Genomic DNA, 21217 nt, shown 5'->3' with positions numbered 1-21217 from the left:
ACCACTGGAGGCTGGGGCACAGCTTGGCTGGTGGACAGGAGGGATTTGTTGCCTCCTAGCCTGGTCCTACCCCTTGGGATTTGTCCCTGCCTGTCCCCAGGGGCAGGTGAGGTCGAGGAGGGACTTGAGGGTGAGCAGGCCGTTTGTTCCCTACCTCCCTCGGGCAGGGACTGGTTGAAGACGCCCTCGATGGTCTCGCAGGAGCTGCCATCTCCCCCACACACCCGGCACTTGTCCTCCTTGGAGTCGGAGCCCAGCACCCGGTCACAGCCCACGTGCTGCGGGGAGGAGCAGCGGCAATGAGCCCGCCTGGAGGGGCCCTTCCCTCCCCTGCTGTCCCCGCAGTGCCCCGGACACCTCAGCACTGCCAGCCCTCTCCTGGGAGGGTCTCTCCAAGGCTGGGGGGGTGCAGGGATAAAGCAGAGGCTGGCTGGAGCCCAAAGGAAGCCCTGTCCCTGCAGCTGATGTGGCCTTGTGGCCTCTGTCCCTCTGCCACCGCCCGTGGGGTGGCACAAGGGTCACCAGCACAGCTGTGGCTCCCTCGGGTGCAACCCCCTTTGTTCCACAGCCCCACGGAGACAAACAGATCCCAGAGACACAGGAAGGGAGACAGACACACTGTCTGTCTGTCTGTCTGCTGGGGGATGTTGGCCACTCCCACAGCGCTTCCTTAGAATTAACTTTTACAGCTCCCCCCAGATCCCATTGCAAGGGAAACATCAAAGGGGCTGGGGCTGCACAGGCTGGGAGTGCAGAGATCCATCTGTGAGGCAGGGAATGCAGGGTGGATGGGAAGATCCTTGCTCCCACTGGGTGTCCAGGCAGAGAAATCACAGAATCACAGGATGGTTTGGGTTGGAAGGGACCTTAAAGCTCATCCAGTGCCAGCCCTGCCATGGCAGGGACACCTCCCACTGTCCCAGGCTGCTCCAAGCCCAGTCCAGCCTGGCCTTGGGCACTGCCAGGGATCCAGGGGCAGCCACAGCTGCTCTGGACACCCTGGGCCAGGGCCTGCCCACCCTGCCAGGGAACAATTCCTGCCCAATATCCCATCCAGCCCTGCCCTCTGGCAGTGGGAGCCATTCCCTGTGTCCTGTCCCTCCAGGCCTTGTCCCCAGTCCCTCTCCAGCTCTCCTGGAGCCCCTTCAGGCCCTGCCAGGGGCTCTGAGCTCTCCCTGGAGCCTTCTCCTCTCCAGGGGAGCACCCTCAGCTCTCTTAACCCTGCACCCATCCCACGTCTGTGTGAGCAGTTTGAGGGCAGTGCTCGCCTGCCCGAGGGTCTCTTCTTGTCCTCTGCTTGGGGGTCTGTCCTTGTCCCCCTGCCCCGGGAGTCTGTCCCTCTCCCCCTCTGCCCACAGGTCTGTCCTTGTCCCCTCTGCTCATGGGTCTGTCCCTGTACCCCCTGCCCAGGGATCTGTCCTTGTCCCCCCATCCCAGGTGTCTGTCCCTGTCCCATCTGCTTTGGGTCTGTCCCTGTCCCCTCTTCCCAGGGGTCTGTCCTTGAACCCCCGTCCCCGGTGTCTGTCCTTGTCCCCTCTGCCCACGGGTCTGCCCTTGTCCTCCTGCCCCAGGGGTCTGCTCCTGTCCCCCCTGCCCGGGCTCTGGCCCTGTCCCACCTTGCACTCCCCGTTGACGCAGATGTCGTTGGAGTCCTGCCTGCACGGGGTCCCGTCCACCACGGCCGCCGCCCGCTCCGTGTAGAAGTTGAAGCCCTCGGCCAGGCAGTTGAGGGAACAGGCCTTGACACCCCCTGGGGAAGAAGCACAGCTTCAAACGTCTTCAAAAGTGTTGCAGTAAGGTAGAAAAATCACAAAGGCTTCATAACATCAAGCCTGCTCTCCTGGAATCAGTGCAGAGCCAGCACTTTGCAAGTTCCCATGTGAAAGCAATCCTGGTGTGAGCAGTTTGTTAACATAACAATCTGTTCCTGGGTAAAAACAACCAGCACCTGTAAAAACTGGTTTTAGATAGAAAAATGAAAACTATCTCTCACAAACAACTTTCCCTGCATGTACACAGCGGGTTTGAGTGACCAATCAATACAAAATAAGAATTTATTACTAATCAATAAAAGTATTTGGCAAGAAAGCTACTGACTAATTGGAGTCACACATGAGGTCTGTAAAACTGTATAAAAAGGAGTTATCTGGATAAAGAATGGGCTTTTTTTGCACCACGAAGAAAATGGAGTCTGTGTGATTTATTCCCATAAGAAAGGATGTGGAAAACCAGGAGGATGCCCCTGGAGGAGGGAGCCAGGCCCTTGAGCTGGACACGGAGCCCTGTGGGGACACTGTCCCTCCTGCACGGCCTGGCAACGTGGGCTGGATGTGACAGGCAAGGAAACAAAGTGATTTGTTCTTATCCGGGTCACTCCTGGCACTTCATGAGTTGTAAAACCCTTCTTCCCACTTTACCAACAGGGAAACTGAGGCAGCAGCTCCTGAGTTACCTTCCCAAGGTTTTTTCAGCTGCCAGAGCAGAACAAGCAAGTTACTGGGCCAGGGAAACCATTCCTTTCTGTCCAAGGTAAATCCTTCCCAGCAAAGGTGACGACAGCAGCATGAGAATGAAGAAGGATCTTCAAGTTACAGCTGAAATTTCTGTATTTCCTATCTTTTCCAACAACCTTTGCCAAAGCATCACCCCAGGAACAGCACCTGGATATCCATATGAAGTGCCTGGGAGCAGGATGTGGCTCCAGCAGAGCATTCCCTGGCTCCTGCCTCTGGATTTTCTCAAACCCTGGTGTGGCCTGTGGCGTTTGCTGCCTTTACTGACCCAGCAGGAGCCTGGCAGAGGTGCCCGAGCTGTGGCAGTTCCCCCCTGGAGGCACCACCCAGCTCCTGATGCCTGTGCCCGAGCTGGGGAGCACCTTGGATGGGAGGAATGGGAACTGCAAAGCTGGAAACTCGATACAGAACATCAAAGGGGCAGAGGGAGGGGAGGGGAGGGGGCCCAGCTGTGCCTGGAGCCCCCGAGGGCAGCTGAGGGGAAGAGAGAGCAAAGCTGGGAGAGGGAGGAACACGAGGAGACACGAGAGGGGAATTCAGCAGCTTGGAGGCATTTTCTGGAGCAGGATGCCTGGGCAAGCCCCTGGAGAAGCAGCTGCTGAGCAGGGGGAGCTCAGCAGCCACCCCTGAGAGCAGGGGCTGCCCTTGGGGTGCAGGCAGGGAGCTCCACTGGGGTCCTGTGGTCCCACTGCTCCATGGGGGATGATGCCTTGCCCCAAGGTAGTAGTGAAAATGGTCCTTCAATTTGTCCTGTCTCAGGGTTTCTGATTAAAACTGGAGGATTTTCTTTCAATTTTGCCCGTGTGCTATTTGAAAAGTGCCTAAAAATTGGAGGATTAGGGTCTGCAAATGAGCCATTAAAAAAAATTAAAGACATGTAAAGCTTTGCTCAACCTCATCTTAGGGTTTCAGCTTTTATATTTTTCATCTATTTGTAATCCTGCAGCTCTTTAGTGTAGAACTCTAAACTCCACACACAGTGTGAGCTGCTGCTTCCCCATTTTGGGCAGACACAATTCCTCTCTGGCTGTCAAGGACACCTCACTGCCTCAGGCCCCAAGAGATGGAAACACAAGTGAGTTGGGAGGAGCAAATCTGGGGTAAATGACTTCGTTACCTGAAGCTGTAATTGGGAGATTAACCCCCAATATGCAAATGGACCAAACTTATAAAAGTGTGAAACCTGTGACCTGTGGCCCATTTTTGGATGTAGCCCCTGGGGGCTTCATCTGCCCCAAATGTACCTGAAGGCCCTTCAATAAATAGAACTGCTTTTTATTCCATATATAAAAAAAAATATATATAAATGATATATTCTACAAATATATATATCTGTATTCTATTAAATATAAATATATAAATATAAAAAATACATATAAATATATAAATATAATATTTGTCATATATATTTATAGAATAAATATATAATATATATAATATTATATATATATATTATATAAATAATTTAAAATACATATATTTATATATAAATGGAGCTGCTATTTATTTCTACAAATCCATTTCTCACATGGCCTCTGGTCTTAGGTAGCCCAAAAAGGCCTCAGGGACAAATCCCTGCTGGCTCTCCTCACTTGGGCCAGGCCTTCACGTGGGGATTCCTGCCCTTGGAAGTGCCGTGGAAGAGGAACAGGGGAGGGAGGGTGGAGGAGGCAGAGAGGGGTGACTCTGCATTGGTAGCCACGTCCTGACTGCCACTGCTGCACGAGCTGGCTGGGCCACCCGAGCTCTGGAACAGTCCCCAGAGCCTCCCTGGGGACAATTTCCAGGCAGGACTTGCCCTTGGCAGCCAGGTCAGCAGAGGGAAGGAGACTGGAACCACTGCCCAGCCTCTGCTGGGAGCTGCAGTGTCCTTGGCCAAGAGGTGCCTGGTGGCCCGGGCAGCTCCTTGTCCTTGTCCAGGTGGCTCCAGTGCCAGCTGTGTCCCCATGACAGCACTGAGCACAGCAAGGTAAGTCTGGAGCACAACAAGATCCTCTGGAACAGCACAAGGTGCCTTGGAATTCCTGGAGATGGGAGAAGAGCGACTCCCACAGAGTGATGGGAGCCCTGAGCTGGCCCAGGGAATGTTGCTGAACACAATTATGGAATTCCAGGATATCCTGAGCTGGGATCACAGGGATCATCAGCCCAGCCCTGTCCCTGCACAGCCACCCCACCAAGCCCACCCTGAGCATCCCTGAGAGCGCTGGCCAAACGCTCCTGGAGCTCTGGCAGCCTCGGGGCCGGGACCATTCCCTGGGGAGCCTGGGCAGTGCCAGCAGCCTCGGGGGGAAGAACCTTTCCCTGAGCTCCATGCCAAGCCCTGGCACAGCTCCAGCCCTTCCTGGCCTCCTGTCCCTGTCCCGGAGGGGGGAAAGCCCCAGCCAGGCAGATTCTGACCCCCTCCCTTCACTTGGGGTCTGCCTGGTTCCTCCTTTGCACCTTTAACAGAGTTATTAAAATAGAATATTTTCAGCTGGCTGCTGCCTCCGAGGATGTTTTGTTCCTCCTGCCTGCCTTCTCCCATGGAGGAATTAAGCCTTATTACAATTTCTGACGAGCAATCTCCTGTTTTCCTCAAGCTCCCACTCCTCCCATCGCTCTCCCGAATGGGCCAAGAGCAAAATGAAGAAGGCAGCGAACAAAGCAAAGTAAACAAACAATTAAAGCCGCATTCCAGGAGGTTTCTGCGGACTGCTGAGCTCAGCGCTCCTCTCCGGAGCTCTGCCTCCCCAGGCCGAGGTCTGGGCTGCGGGATCGCTGGAAATCTGCGTCAGGAAAACAGCCCCGACCTCAGGGAGCCGCTGCCCAGCTCCTTCCCTTCCCAAATGCCCGCAGGATTGGTGCCCCCCTCCTCCAAGCTGGTGGGGTACTCCTTGCCTGCAGGGTGGGGCCATATTTCCCAAAGAAATACGGTGAAGCAAGGCACCCCCGAACCCACCACCCTTTTGGGATGAGCCGAGCAGGAGAAGGGGCTCAGGGTGGTGATGATGGGCTCCCAAAGTGCCCAGAACCAAGCTGAGGAGCTGGTTCCCTGCCAGCTGGAGGGAGGGATGCCCAGGGATGAGGCTGCCAGCAAAGAGGGATCCTGGAGGGCTGCTGGGGAGGGAGGGACTGGCACCTCACAGAGGCCTCTGGCTACTGCTGGAAGGGCTCAGGAGGTGAGGAGCAGTCCTCAGTGCCACCCCAGAGTCTGGGACACAGGGCCTGGGAGCAGAACATCAGTGGCAAGGGCAGGACAGGAGGGGTTCCCTGGGGTCAGATCTATGACATGGGAAAGGTGGAGCTGCAAGGGATGTCCCCACCCCCCTCTGACACCCAAATGCCACCAAAGACCACAGAGCCCCCCCAGGCATGTGAGGATGAAGGTCCTGGTGCTGCTGAAATCATGGAGTCACAGGGGGTTGGGTGGGAAGGGACTTTAAAGCTCATCCAGTGCCAGCCCTGCCATGGCAGGGACACCTCCCACTGTCCCAGGCTGCTCCAAGCCCTGTCCAGCCTGGCCTTGGGCACTGCCAGGGATCCAGGGGCAGCCACAGCTGCTCTGGGCACCTGTGCCAGGGCCTGCCCACCCTGCCAGGGAACAATTCCTGCCCAATCTCCCATCCAGCCCTGCCCTCTGGCAGTGGGAGCCATTCCCTGGGTCCTGTCCCTCCAGGTCTTGCTAAAATTCTCTTTCTTTCCAGCCCCCTTTAGGTACTGGACACACACCAGGTCTCCCCAGTTCTGAGAGAGAGCCCAGACTTGTGCAAAGAAGTTCCTTGACTTTCCCCACTCCATGGTTCCTCCCTGGGCCACCCCAGGGGACAACAGTGACACCCTTTGACTCTGAATAAACAAAGTAGAAGTGCTCCTCATGACCCACAGCCACCGTGGGAAGAGGAGACGAAGCTCCCAGATCCCTTCAAAACATGGCACTGTCAGCACTGCCAGCCTCCCACGAGGGGAGAGGTTTCATCACTTATTTTGTGGCAGAGGAAGATGAAGCAGAGAGAGAGGAAGGGGTTCTTTATGAAAGCAAAAAATCCATGTCAGGGACAGATGACACCCCAAGGGTGATGTTCAGCTGGCCAGCCAAGCCCTGGGCCATGCCTGGGGAGGAGAGAGGTCTGAGCCAGGGCAGCTCCAGCCTGCAGGGTTGTCTTCCACCTTGGCATCCACTGGGGTCTTGGACTGACTTTACAACTTCCCAATTTTATTACATTTTTATTGATCCATCCCCTGCAGCCTCAGCACAGCTGCTCCAGCTGCAGGAGCCCCGCTGGGAGCTGGGCTTGTTTACACAGCTGGGAAGGATTTCCCCAGTCCAGCTCATTAACTGCACCAAGGAGATGAGCTGTTCCTCCTCATTATTGAGAGATTTCGGCCACAGAGCCTCCTCCAGACCCTTCTGCAGGATCAGGGCTGACCTCACGAAGAGGGAAGTGCTGCTCTTTGAAGGATCCACCAGATCCCATCCCTTCTCCTGCTCAGGAAGGTTTCCCTGCCTGCTCTCTCTCCTCCCCATCGGGCACCTGGCTTAGGTTGGAAATGGGGGTGTGTATTCTATCCCTGTCTGTCAGAGGTGGGGCAGTTAACTTCTGTTCATTGGGCAGTTTTCTTTATCTCTTCCACAGCCAATCCTCCCTCCAGGAGATCTCTTCTGTCCATGGGCCATTAATTATTAATTATCTTCTGTTCATGGCCAGTGAGTGTCCCTGCATGGCTGAGAAAATTCCATCATCCCATGGGAGATGCTCCACCCAGGGGAGGAGCCAAGCATTCCTACCTGGATACAATCTGACCTTGGAACAGCACAGCAGCCTTTGCCCACTGCATTCCCAGAGGAGCAGCTTTCTGCCCCACTGCATTCCCAGAGGAGCAGCTTTCTGTCCCACTGCATTCCCAGAGGAGCAGCTTTCTGCCCCACTGCATTCCCAGAGGGAGCCCAGGCCCATCCACACCAGCCCTGGAGCTTCAGAGGAAAACTCCAGCCTTGTCCAGGATCCTGCTCCAGCAGAAGCACAGCTGGCACTGCAGGAGGGCTGAGCCCCCATGGAATGGCACTGCTGCCACCACCCTGACCCACAGGGTGCCAGGGCCTGCTCTGACTCTGGCAGTGGTTTGGTTTTGTTTGTACTATTGCATTTGTGTTTTCAGTTTTCCTATTAAAGATCTGTTATTCCTATTCCTGTATCTTTGCTTGAGAGCCCCTTAATTTCAAAATTATAACAATTCGGAGGGAGGGGGTTTGCATTTTCCATTTCAGGGGAGGCTCCTGCCTTCCTTAGCAGACACCTGGCTTTCCAAACCAAGACAGCACCAGACACTCCCTTTTCTTGTCCATCTTCCTCTGCTCCCTCAGCAGCTGAGGAACCAGCCTGGGGGAAAGAACAGCTCCAGAGCTGCTGGGACTGGTTTTGGCAGGAGCAGTGAAGGTTGCATAGGGGGAGGTGACCCAGGATGGGGGCACAGGCGGTTCCTGGAGGGACCCACTGAGGGGAGGCAGCACATCCCAGGAGCACAGAGAGGGCAAAACCCTGCGGACCAAATGTCCCCAGACCCCTCGGACCACAAGACCCATCCCTGCAGAGCAATGGGGGTTGTGGAATCCTTTGAACCCTTCAGGGAAATCCCCAGGGCCTTCTCTTGGAAGAATATACCACTGAGAATATACCATACTTGGAAGAGAGAATATACCACAGAGAATATACCACAGAGAATACACCATACTTCGAAGACTATACCACAGAGAATATACCACAGAGAATATACCATACTTGGAAGAATATACCATAGAGATTATACCATACTTGGAAGAATGTACCATACCATCTCCACCTAGGCTGAAAGAGAAGACTTCCCCCATGGAGCCTTGCAACACTATGATCCACCCCAGTTCCTTTCCCCTTATGTCCCAAATTCTCATGGTTTCTCCTTTCCCTGTTCCCTCATTGGTTGTGGTATCCTTGGTGGCCGGCCCCACCTTCCCTGTAGGCCAACACCCTTTGTGCCACCCCCATGCCCTCAGACTGTGGGAAATGGATTTGTAGAAAATTCTCAAAACCTGACAGAAGGCTCACACAGTGTGCATCTGTATGCAAACCTTGAGATAAGAAATGCTGACTTAGAAATGCCATGGAACAGGACAGACATTGTTGAAAGGGAAATTAAACTAGAAACAAGTTTCAAAAGATAACCTTACAAAAAACTCTAATTACTTTAGATAAATAAAACTATAAAAATACATTATATTAGGACCCACAAAGAATAATTTTAGATGATTAGCTCTAAGGCATTTGTAGTATAGTGTGGCAAAAGCTGATGGGCCAAGAAACATTTATAGTGTATTGTAATTAGGAAATAGTTGGCTTCTAATGGTGATGGCGTGAATTATAACACCTGTATTATCTCACCCTTCAAATGAGACTGAAAATTGAATAAAAGTTTTTAAAACACCTCTCAGTTGCCCCATCTCTGGGTCAGAGCAGGGCTTAGTCTGACATGAGACCATTGGCCACTGACCCCTGCTTAACCTTGTGCAGAGCCAGGTGTTTGTCCCTGATCCCTTTGCTGTGGTGGATGCCATAAAGCTTTGCTGGAATACATCAAACAAAGACCCTTCCCGTCCTTCCTCCGCTGAGCTATCTGTGGTGTGTGTGTGTGCATGGACTTGAAATGGCTGTTCTCACAGAATTCACAGAATCACTGGGTTGGAAGAGACCTCCAAGATCATCGAGTCCAACCCAGCCCCAGCACCTCAACTGAACCCTGGCACCCAGTGCCACATCCAGGCTTTGTTAAACACACCCAGGGATGGGGACTCCACCACCCCCCTGGGGGGGCCATTCCAGAATTTTATCACCCTTTCTTGTAAAAAACTTCTTCCTAATATCCAACCTATATTTCCCTTGGGGCAGCTTGAGACTGTGTCCACTGGTTCTGTCAGTTCGTGGAGAAAGAGCCCAACCCCACCTGAGCACAGCCACCTTTCAGGGAGTTGTAGAGAATGATAAGGTCACCCCTGAGTCTCCTTTTCTCCAGGCTGAGCACCCCCAGCTCCCTCAGTTGTTCCTCACAGGGTTTGTGCTTCCAGCCCCTCACCAGCCTTGTTGCCCTTCTCTGGATGCGCTCGAGCATCTCAGTGTCCTTCCCAAACTGAGGGCCCAGAACTGGGCACAGCACTCAAGGTGTGCCCTCACCAGTGCCGAGTACAGGGGCAGAATGACCCCCCTGCTCCTGCTGGCCACGCTGTTCCTGATACAGGCCAGGAGCCATTGGCCTTCTTGGCCACCAGGGCACACTGCTGGCTCATGTTCAGCCGGCTGTTGACCGGCACCCCCAGGTCCCTTTTGCCACATCGTCCCCAGCCTGTAACATTGCTTTACTCCAGTGGCTTCTGAAGGAGACGCTTTGAGGGAGGTCGCAGCATTTCTACCCCCCTGCCACGTGGCAACAAAGGAGAGCAGACCCGAGCAGCCCCTGCCCCAGGCTCACCTCCCCGGTAGGTTTTCCAGGTGTAGTACTTCCCTCGGAAGGGCACGTTGTCGAACTCGGCGCACTGCAGCTCTCGGAAGTCCTGCGAGCCCGGCGGGCAGTCCTGTGGTCACACAGCCACTGGTCAGTGTGCGGCTGGGGCAGCCTGGCCTGGCTGCCAGGAGGGCAGGGGCACAGCTGGGCACTGCCACCAGCCCCTCGGGGACAGGGACACCAGCCCTGACAAGGGGGCACTGCCACCAGCCCCTCGGGGACAGGGACACCAGCCCTGACAAGGGGGCACTGCCACCAGCTCTGGCAACTGGCACCAGTCCCTCAAGGACAGGGGCATCAGCCTTGACAATGGGGCACTGCCATCAGCTCTGGCAATTGGGCACTGCCACCAGGCCCTTGAGGACAGGGACACCAGCCCTGACACTGCTACACAGTCAGAGGACAGTCCCTCCTGCAAAGCTGGACATGATTTGAAGACCAAGAGCACGAGGAGGGGCCCCAGGAGCTCTGCCTGATCTGTGATCCTGGGGAGCAATCCCTCAAAACCTAGGGAAACAAGAGGACCCATCTGTTTCCCTCTCCAGCAGCCCGTGGGTGTTGAAGCTGCAATTCCCCAGGTGCCAAGCTTCTCTGAGCATCCCCTCAGCACAGTTTTTTTCTGTAAATCTTTGAGGTTTAACCCTCAGCCCTGGGAAGCAGAGTCTGACCCAGCCTCACTGAGCAGCCGTGCAGGTGCAGCCTGGGAGAAGCAGAGCTGGAATTCTCTATCACCCCTCCTTTCCCTCCTTATCTTTGGGCCCCTCTGGATTCCGAAGCCCCGCAGGTCAGTGCAGCCCCCCCGCCCCTGGAGCTGGCTCCCACACCTGCCTGGTCCTGCCTGGAATTCCCCAGTGCGGGATCGCTGCCGGCACAGCCCGCCCTGCCCCGCCCTGCCCCCTCCTCCTCTTCCTCCCAGGGCTGCACAGAGCACCCCACACCTGTGTGGAGAGGGCTCATCCCACCTGGACAGGGCTGCCCGACCACAGAGGCCTGATCCCACCTGGAGAGGGCTTATCCTACCCGGGGAGGGCTTATCCCAGTTGGAGAAGGCTCATCCCACCCGGAGAGGGCTCATCCTACCTGGACAGGGTTTATCCCAATCTGGACAGAGCTCATCCCACCCACCTGGACAGGGCTGATCCCATTTGGACAGGGCTCATCCCAACCCGGACAGGGCTCATTCAACCTGGAGAGGGCTCATCCCAACCAGAGAGGGCTCATCCCACTTGGAGAGGGCTCATGCCCCCTGGACAGAACTCATCCCATCTGGAAAGGGCTCATCCTACTGGGAGAGGGCTCATCACATCTCGACAGGGCTGATCCAAACCAGAGAGGGCTGATCTCAACCTGGACAGGGCTGATCCCATTTGGAGAGGGCTCAACCCAATCCAGACAGGGCTGATCCCACCTGGACAGGGCTGATCCCATTTGGAGAGGGCTCATCCCAACCCAGACAGGGCTGATACCCCTGGACAGGGCAGATCCCCCCTCCTCCATCCCCCCTGTCCCTCCCAGCCCCGCTGCCCCCACTCACGTCGGTGTTGCAGGAGCGATAGCGTTTCCTTTCCCCCAGGCAGTACTTCCCTCCGATGGTGGGCCTGCCAAAGAGGGAAGGAGGTGTTGAACAGCTCCAGGCACCTGTTCAGAGCAGGCTTTTGCCCTGAGGAGCTTGGGGTGCCTGCCCCAGGTGGCTTTTCCCAACCTTGCTGTACCACAAGGACTGATCCCACCTGGGCACAGCCCCTAAAATCTCCCCTCGAGTGCACAGAGGGCTTTGCACAGAGGGTTTGGGGTGTGGTGCAGCTCCAACATCAACACAGAGCTGGACAAAGGCATTCAAAACCTGCCAAACCTTCCAGGAGTCATTACTGAAATGGAAGCAGGCCAAGCTTTATGTTGATAGACCTAAGAGCAGCTGTCATTGATGCTCAGGTGACATGAAGGGACATACACAGGGCTGGGGTGGCACTGGAGAAGTGGATTGTGGTCAGGATCTTTAACAGGATAATGTCCCTGCTGCACTGAGAATGCCCCGAGGGTGCTTTTCCTTCTCTTCTCCCTTTCCTCCCCCCACCCCTCCCAAAAAAGCATAGATGGAAGAGGCAGAAATGGGTGGGTGAGCCAATTCTCTAACTGGGAAATTTCCTGTCTCCTCAGGGCAGTGCCATCTGTGCCAGCTTTATGCCTCATTCTCTGCTGTTTCACTCCTTGCCAAGCCTCAGGCACTTCCAGGGCTCTGAGAAGGGAAGGCAGAGGCTGATAAAGGAGCTGAGTGCACAGGTGATGCCTCAGGTTTGAGCTTTTCTATTTTTCACATTCTGTGCTGCTTTAGTGGGTGGCTCTGGGCTTCACATCAGGGGATGGGGAGCTCTCTGCACAGAGCAGGGAGACAAAACAATTCCTACTCCAGCTGGGGACCAAGGACAAATGATCCAAATCTCAGGCCCAAGAGCACAAACAACGTGGAATGAAGAGAGAAAAACAAGGATGGGACTGCATGGGCTGGAGCTGGAATTGGACAATGAACTCCAATGTGCAAATGGAGCAGAACTGATCAAAGTGAGAGACCCCGTGACTATTTGTCCATTTTGTGACCATTTCGGTTCATCTTGGGTGCAGCCCTGGCTGGGCTCTTGTGCTGCCCAAGGTGGATCCAGTGAGGCCTTTTAATAAATCCCTGCTTTATTCTTTAACTCCATCTGTTGGAACCCTGGCTGCTGAAAATTTGAGACTTTCTGTGCTGCCAGGCACTGACCCCCAGGAGAACAGGCTGGACTTTGGGGTTATTTCTGGGCTTCCAAAATGGAATGACAGAACTGGGATTGTGGGTGTGGAGTTTGAATAGAAGTGTGGAATGTCACAGGGTGGGAAACTTAGAGTTGAAGGTTTCAGAATACAGTAATATATATAAAGGTTTTAAGGCGGAGGCTGGTCCTTCTTCTTCACCTTCTCCTTCTCCTTCTCCTTCTCCTTCTCCTTCTCCTTCTCCTTCTCCTTCTCCTTCTCCTTCTCCACCTTCTACTTTGCTTTCTTCTTCTCCTTCACTTTCTTCTTCACCTTCTTCTTCATCTTCTCAATAGCTTTGGGTGGTTTTGTGTAACTGGATAAAAAGTCCTCATTGCAGGCCATGGGTGGTTGGTTATTGGGTTAAAAGTAAAAATAATTTAGGTGTCATTTCTTAATTGGACAGTTTATCCTTAAAAGGCCTTGTAGAGAGAAAGATGGGGTTTCATTTTTAGTTTGTTGGAATGAAGTGCTGTAGAACTTAGGGTTTGTGAGACTGTGACATGGATAAGAACTGATAAACATCTCAGTCTGAACAAGAAATACTGTCTTGCGCAATTAATCCCGACCCTGACAAAAAGAAGTTAAGACTCCACATGCGTCCAGCCTCTGTTCTAGGTCAGCCTTCCCAAGGCATCACAGGCACCTGGACGTGCCTTCCCCACGGGCATGAAGGGCTGGGGACACTGCAGGGCCACCAGGGTGACAGGGCCACCCCGCACGTACCTGGGGCTGTCGCAGTGGCGCACGGACGAGGACACGCCGCCGCCGCACGTCCGGCTGCACTCGCCCCACGATGACCACGACCCCCAGGCTCCGTCCACGCCCTCCGGCCGCGTCCCGAAGGGCACACACTCCCTCTTGTAGCACCACTGCGGGGACACAGAGCTTGGGATAGCCCGGGCAGGGGGCTCCTCCTGCCAGAGCCCCCACGGAGCCAGCGCAGGGCTGGGATCTGCTTTGATCCTGAGGAATCTGAGCTTGGAGCTGCACTGGAGCCAAATTCTCCGAGGCAAAGGGCGCTCGCCTGTCCTTGGGGTCAGTGGGACCAGTGTCCCCAGTCCCCGTGGCACTGTCCTGGGGGCAGGCAGGCCCTGGCAAGGGGTCACATCCCACATATTTCCCAGAGCAGCTGTGGCTGCCCCTGGATCCCTGGCAGTGTCCAAGGCCAGGCTTGGAGCAGCCTGGGCTATGGAAGGTGTCCCTGCCCATGGATGAGGTTTAAGGTCCCTCCCAACCCAAACCAGTCAGGGATTCTCCTCTAAAGAGGTCCTGGGTCCCACACCTCACATGTTCTAAAAGCCCTCGGCAGAGTTCCAGGTGATCTGGGATTGGAGCTGCTGCTGCCAGGCAGGGCCAGGATCCCTGGGGGATATGGACAGAACCACTGCCAGGACAGAGGGAGTTTTGTTTGTGCTGGGAGCTCAGGTTGTGGTTTGTGTGTCCAAAATGTCCAGATCAGCAAAGAGCTCGAGTTCAAATAAAGTTTGAATTGTAATATCAATGTTGTTGTGTCATGGCTCTGCTGAGGATCCTTAACAAATCCGCCTGTCCCCGTCCTACTGGGAGACAGATGCTCATGGAAATCTGCCTATGAAATATTTCCCTCAGGCCTGGCACGTGTCCCACACCCCCTGGAGTCCCCAGCGATGGGAGGGTGGGACAGTGCCAGAGCCGCTGTCCGGGCGCGGTGCCGCACACGGAGCCCCGGGGCTGAGATAATCCCAGGAAGGAAGAAAGTGCTGTGTGCTCCTTCCAGGGGCTGAGAACCCACCCTGGAGCTGCTGGCACAGCCTCTCCCTGCTCCTCCCGGGCCAACTCTGCATGGGCAGCTGGGAAAAACGCACGGTGGCTTCCCAGGAATCCCAGCTCACGAGCCCTGGGAGCACCAGTGCCTCTCCAAAGGGAGATCCCATGTGGAGAAGATATTCCACAATATTCCCACAGCCTGGGAATAGCTCCAATAAATCCTGGGGGGGCCCTTCCCTTCCCTTCCCTTCCCTTCCCTTCCCTTCCCTTCCCTTCCCTTCCCTTCCCTTCCCTTCCCTTCCCTTCCCTTCCCTTCCCTTCCCTTCCCTTCCCTTCCCTTCCCTTCCCTTCCCTTCCCTTCCCTTCCCTTCCCTTCCCTTCCCTTCCCTTCCCTTCCCTTCCCTTCCCTTCCCTTCCCTTCCCTTCCCTCCCCTCCCCTCCCCTCCCCTCCCCTCCCCTCCCCTCCCCTCCCCTCCCCTCTGAGGAACCCTGGTTAAAGAGCAGTTACAATGCTGGGGGAAAGGGATGATTAAAAGTGGGAAAAACTGGGAAAAAGGAGGAAAAAATTCCCCTGTGGGTTTTTGGGGTAAGACAGGTGAAGCCATAACAACCACAGGAGATTGATTAATTTAAAAAAGAAGGATCTGGGAGGAGGAAATACCCAGAGGTTTGGGATGTGGGCACAGCAGAGCTTGGCTTGGCCTCCCCCAACACTGGCTGGCAGAGCACAGGAATTTTCTCTCTCCTTTAAGATTTCATACTTTAAATTCCCTGATCCTTCTGTCTGCTCTCCCCAGGGCAAAGGGAGAGGCCAGGGAAGACCTTGGAGAGCTGCTCCAGCCAAGGGCTGAGGTGTGGGGCTCACCCCAGGAGCTCCAGCTGGGGACAATGCAGAAACTTCATATAAAAGTATATTCTTCCTAATATAAAAATATATTTTTCTACATAAGGCCATCAAATCACGTCCAAATAATGACTGGATCCAAAAGGATAAGCACAGGGAGGTAACTGGGGGGTCAAAGTGAGCCAGAATCCTCACAGGGAGCAGCTCCCACAAATCCTGGGGGCTGTGACTGCTTCATTTCCCTTCCCTCAAGGCTTTTGAAGAAGCCTGGTTAAAAAGTGGTCACAAAGTGGGGGGGGGGGGGAAGAGATATTTTAAAGTGGGAAAAGCTGGGAAAAAGCCATGACTAGGAGGGGAAAAAAGGCCATATCCCTGTGAGTGTGCAGCAGGAGGGACGTGCAGCCCCAGGAGCTGTCTGCTCCTCTCTGCCCCAATTCCCAGCAGAACTAAAATGAAAAGAATTGTGGATTTGTCAGAGCCATGGTCTTCCCTGCACACCAGCTCCTCCAGCTTCCTAAGGATCTGAAATGTTTCTTGGGAACTTTTCTTCTAGTGGAATGGGGAATGGGGAATGTCCCAGCCCTGATTCTCCACTGTCCCAGTCTGCAAAGGCTCTTTGTTTGAGCGGTGCATTCCCTTTGTACTGGGGAAAATGAGTGTAGGAGGAGCAGGGAGTGAAGCAATCAAGGCAAAATTCATGGTCAGGGAAAATCCTGCCCTCCCCTCCCAGCTGAGGGTAAAAAAAAAACAAGGTTTCATCATAGCCAGTTTTTCCCAAGTTCCTCTGAAAGCAAAAATCTGGGAAAACTGGGGAGGAAAAAAAAAAAAAAAATCCCTTTTCTCAGACCAGCCAGGAGATCCCAGGAGATCCCAGCAGACCTGAGGACAAGGTGTTCATTTAAGGACGTGGCATTCCATGCCATCCTATTCCCCCTGAAACAATCCATGGAAAACTTGCTGCTTTTCAGGAGCAGCTTGCCGTGTCTGAGGTTATCCAGGAGATGTTAAACAGGGTCAGTGTCAGTGACAGAAACTGTCCTGAGCTGCCACACCTGCTTGAGGTCACCTCGCTGTGCCTCAGGGGTGACACCAAGGAGGACTTTGCTAGAGCAGGGATTTCCCATTCCATATTCCACAGCCTATATTCCACATTCCACTTTCCACATTCCACATTCCATATTCCATATTCCACATTCTACATTCTGTATATCACATTCCATATTCCACTTTCCACATTCCACATTCCATTTTCCATATTCCACATTCCATTTTCCATATTCCATAATCCATATTCCACATTTCACTTTTCACATTCCATATTCTATATTCCATATTCCACACTCCACATTCCATACTCCATATTCCATATTCCAAAAGCAATCCATCGGGATCAGTTTTGGTGAGGTTTTTTGTAGGACAGTGGCGCTTTCTAAAGGAAGGACGTTCCACACTCCACATTCCATATTCCATATTCCACATTCCACACGTCACACTCTATATTCCATATTCCACATTCCATATATCACATTCCACACTCCACATTCCATATTCCATATATCACATTCCACATTCCATATTCCGTATTCCATATTCCTTATTCCATATATCACATTCCATAATCAACATTCCACATATCACACTCCATATTCCATATTCCACATTCCTTATTCCATATTCCACATTCCTTATATCACATTCCATATTCCACACGTCACACTCCATATTTCACATTCCATATTCCATATATCACATTCCACATTCCGTATTCCACACGTCACACTCCATATTCCACAATATATCACATTCCACATTCCATATTCCACATTCCACATGTCACACTCCATATTCCACATTCCATATTCCATATATCACATTCCACATTCCACATTCCACACGTCACACTCCATATTCCACATTCCATATTCCATATATCACATTCCACATTCCATATTCCGAATTCCATATTCCACATTCCACATTCCGTATTCCAGCACTGCACAAGCTGAGCTCTGAGCTGGACTTTGGGGTGATTTCTGGGCTCCTTGGCCCATCCCAGCCTCCCTCCAGGGCAGCTCTGCACTCCGGGGTCAGGGCTGGACAGGCTGCTGGGTGCTCCTAAATCAACCCCACACCCCCAGCACAAACAACAATCCCACTTTTTTTGCTGGAAAAGGGATGCAGCCCCTCCCTGCAGTGCCCAGGGCTGCCTTACCCCCTTGTCGATGGTGTTGGTTTGGCAGATGGTGCCCTCAGCTGCCGGGATGCTGTTGGTGATGCAGCGGTTGCTTTTGCTCAGACACCACAGCTCGCTGCAGACTTCCTGCAGAGAGGGAGATTTGGGGGGACACGGGGGCAGGGCGGAGGGGAGAGACAAGGAAACAAAACCCAGATTAGGATTTGCTTGTGCCAGGGGCAGTGTCACGCCTGGGAGGCACCAAGGACACAGGGATGTGGGGACATCAAGTGTCTTCAGCATGGTGGGGACAACAAGAGATCAAACCCTGCCAGGGGCTGCCAGCTGCAGCCACCCCAAGGCACTGACAGCTCAGAGCTCGGTGTCTGCTCGGTGCACTGGGTGACACTGAGGACTCCAGATCTCCTTCCAGGAGGTTTCCTGAGCCACAGATCCCAAGCTTCAGCCCATTCTGACCTCTCAGAGCTCCAGCAAACAAAAATCTTTCCTTGGCTGTCCCAGCACCCACCCAAAAGTGAAATCAGGAAGTCCAGGCCCTTCCCAGCTCCTGTGGCACTCAATCCCCCAGGCTGGACTTCAGCAAGGCAGCCCCTAAACTCTCATTTCCTGAGTTTCCTGCCTGCTCCCCCTTTCAGGGTTTTCCTGGGCTCAAAGAGCAGGGGATGGCAGTGAGGTGGTGGGAGGGGGGGTGAGGTGGGCAGCGACCTCCAGCACATCCCTCACCTCGCCTGGGACAAAGACTGTTCTCTTCCTGAGTTTATATGAGCAGCACAATGATTTCTGCTGAGGATTATGGAAAAGATGTCCTTGTACAAAGAGAGGGGAGCCTGGATGAGGGGGACCTGCAGCAGCCAGGGAAGAGGCAAGAAATCTCTTGCCATGGGATTAATTCAACCCAAACTGAGCTGGGATCAACATTTATGGATGGGACACCCCCTCCTGTGTGCTCTGCCAGGGAAGCACAGCATGGAGCTCAGCAGGAGCTCACCAGTGCCCCTGGTTTGGAGCAGCACAGTGATGTGTGTGGGAATCAGAAAACCAGAAACTTCCACAGACACTGAAGGATTTGATCTGCAGCCTTGGAAGAAGCTGGGATTGATGTAAAAATACAATACACTGATATTAAGCAGAAAAATCATAAACTTATATTCCTATAATTGTAAGTGAGAACTGTAAGCTTTAATTAGGTGGGAAACTGTATAGATAAGATGGTGAAGGGTTTATAATGTAGATGTAGATGTTATAATGTAGATGTTATAATGGGTTTATAATGAAACTTCCACAGACACAGGAGGGTTTGATCTGTAGCTTTGGAAGAAGCTGGGATTGATGTAAAAATACAATACACAGATATTAAGCAGAAAAATCATAAACTTATGTTCCTATAGTTGCAAGTAAGAATATGCTTTAATTGGGTGGGAAACTGTATAGATAAGATGGTGAAGGGTTTGTAATATAGGAAACTGTATTGGTAAGATGGTGAAAGATTTATAATGTAGGAAACTTTATTGATAAAATGGTGAAAGGTTTATAATGTAGTAGATGTAGATGTTATAATCTACATCTAATAATAATAATGTAGATGTTATAATGTAGATGTTATAATGCAGGTGGTGAAGGGTTTATAATGAAATTTCCACAGACACAGGAGGGTTTGATCTGCAGCTTTGGAAGAAGCTGGGATTGATGTAAAAATACAATACACAGATATTAAGCAGAAAAATCATAAACTTATGTTCCTACAGTTGTAAGTAAGAATATGCCTTAAGTAAGTGAGAAACTGTATTGGTAAGATGGTGAAGGGTTTGTAATGTAGGAAACTTTACTGATAAGATGGTGAAAGATTTATAATGTAGGAAACTGTATTGATAAGATGGTGAAGGGTTTATAAGGGTGTGGTTGTATAGAACAAGTTAAGGGTTTAGATGTTATAATTGAAGCATATGTGTGCAAGTGAGACAGAAACCATTGGACAAAAGTATCCACAGTGCAGTAGAAGTAAGTGAAGAGGATAGGTTAGAAAAGCAAAACAAACTCTGTGGCAACTGTGTATTGGTTTAGAAAGGTCTATATTGCCTTGTAATGAAGAAACTTGTGACTTCTTTGAGCTATGGGCGACTGCCTGCTCCTTTAAAACCTCAGGCCTCTGCGACTGATGTTTATCTCAGCAATAAATTGTTCTTATCTTGGAAACAGTCCCATCCCTTCATTTCTAACGGCGACAATGACAGGTGTGGGCAGCAGGGACAGCCCCACGGACCTTTCCTCCCCACATGCCCCCTCCTCCAGCCCTGGGAACCGATAGTAAAGCAGGAAGGCTCTCTACCCCGTATTTACACTGGCGGGATTTGACTCCGTACTGGAAGCGGCACTGCTCGTCGGCGTCGTAGGCCTGGCCCGGGGCCACCGTGGGGTAGATGAAATCCTGCTTGGGAGGAGCGTTGTTCAGGCACAGTCCCATCCCCGAGCTGAAAGCACAGAGGGACAATCAGAGCTGAGAAAGGATGAGGGGAGAGAGAGCACTGGAGGTGAGGGATCAGCAGCTGCCACTCGTGGCTCTGCTGAGGGGATAAATCTGGGTCTGCTCTGGGTGAGAGAAAGGGCTCTGGAATCCTTCCCAGGCTGGGAAGCACATCCTGGTTCCAAGGTCACTCTGGAAGTGTTGATCTGAGGGTTCACAGAAACCTGGAATATCCTGAGCTGGAAGGGACCCACAGGGATCATCAGTGCAGCACAGGCACCCCACCAAGCCCACCCTGAGCATCCCTGAGAGCGCTGGCCAAACGCTCCTGGAGCTCTGGCAGCCTCGGGGCCGGGACCATTCCCTGGGGAGCCTGGGCAGTGCCAGCAGCCTCGGGGGGAAGAACCTTTCCCTGAGCTTCATGCCAAGGGAACAGCCTCTTCTCCAGGCTGTTGCCAGCCCCTCGTTGTCCCCGTGGTGAGTGCAGGCAGGTGTGCCCAGGCAGGTGTGCCCAGCACCCTCAGGTGGGCACTGGGTGGGCAGAGGGGGCTGCTCCCCCCCCAGCTGTGAAGCCCAAGCCCTCCCTCCAAGCCTAACCTCCTCCTTGCCAGAGCTTTGTAGGAACATCCAAATTCAGCCAGAAACTCCTTTCCCTCCCCTTTCCTCGCTGCTCTCTGAGCTCCCCCTAAATCAAAGCCGCTGTCATCACCCCCAGCCCCAAATCCTGCACACAGCACGTCCCACCGGAGGCTCCTGGAGCCTGGGGTGGCCAGCACAGAGCACGAGGAGCGGGGATGAACTCTCCATCCTCCTCCAGCCCTGCCAGGAGCTCGGGGTCAGCAGAGGACGAGGCTGTGCCACGTGCCTCCTGCCTGCACGGCCAGCGGGCACCAGCGTGGGGGACAGGCCTGGCTGTGGCCAAGCCACAGCTGCCAGATGTGGGATTTGCTGCCAAGCCACGAGGTTTGGTTGCAGGACAGAGGGAGCCCCTCGGGGAGGAGCCGTGGCTGCTCCTCTTGCTGCCTTCCAGAAGCTGAGCTCTGCTGTTCACCCTCCCTGGGGGCTTCCCTCCACGCTGACCCCACACTTGTGCTGCTTCCAGTCATCCCTCAAGCCCTGCCCAGTCCTTCCTTTAGGAAGTGCCACTGTCCTACAAAAACCTC

At 53.3% G+C, this 21217-nt stretch overlaps 1 protein-coding gene across 1 annotated transcript in view; it reads right to left on the bottom strand.

Moving 5' to 3' along the window:
• ADAMTS10 (ADAM metallopeptidase with thrombospondin type 1 motif 10) overlaps positions 1 to 21217 on the bottom strand; it is a 68823-nt gene that overhangs the window by 9731 nt on the left and 37875 nt on the right. The window contains exons 11-17 of the mRNA XM_053999586.1: positions 19920 to 20061; positions 17612 to 17719; positions 13533 to 13678; positions 11557 to 11620; positions 9990 to 10092; positions 1617 to 1750; positions 155 to 278 (exon numbers count right to left, since the gene is read on the bottom strand). Coding sequence (XP_053855561.1) covers positions 155 to 278; positions 1617 to 1750; positions 9990 to 10092; positions 11557 to 11620; positions 13533 to 13678; positions 17612 to 17719; positions 19920 to 20061 — 821 coding nt within the window. The remainder of the gene's footprint in view (positions 1 to 154; positions 279 to 1616; positions 1751 to 9989; positions 10093 to 11556; positions 11621 to 13532; positions 13679 to 17611; positions 17720 to 19919; positions 20062 to 21217) is intronic.

The sequence above is a fragment of the Vidua macroura genome, chromosome 26 (assembly GCF_024509145.1).
Source record: "Vidua macroura isolate BioBank_ID:100142 chromosome 26, ASM2450914v1, whole genome shotgun sequence".
In the NCBI taxonomy this organism is placed as follows: Eukaryota; Metazoa; Chordata; class Aves; order Passeriformes; family Viduidae; genus Vidua; species Vidua macroura.
Note: the sequence above shows the minus strand (reverse complement) of the source record. Positions and strands in the feature narration are given on the sequence as shown.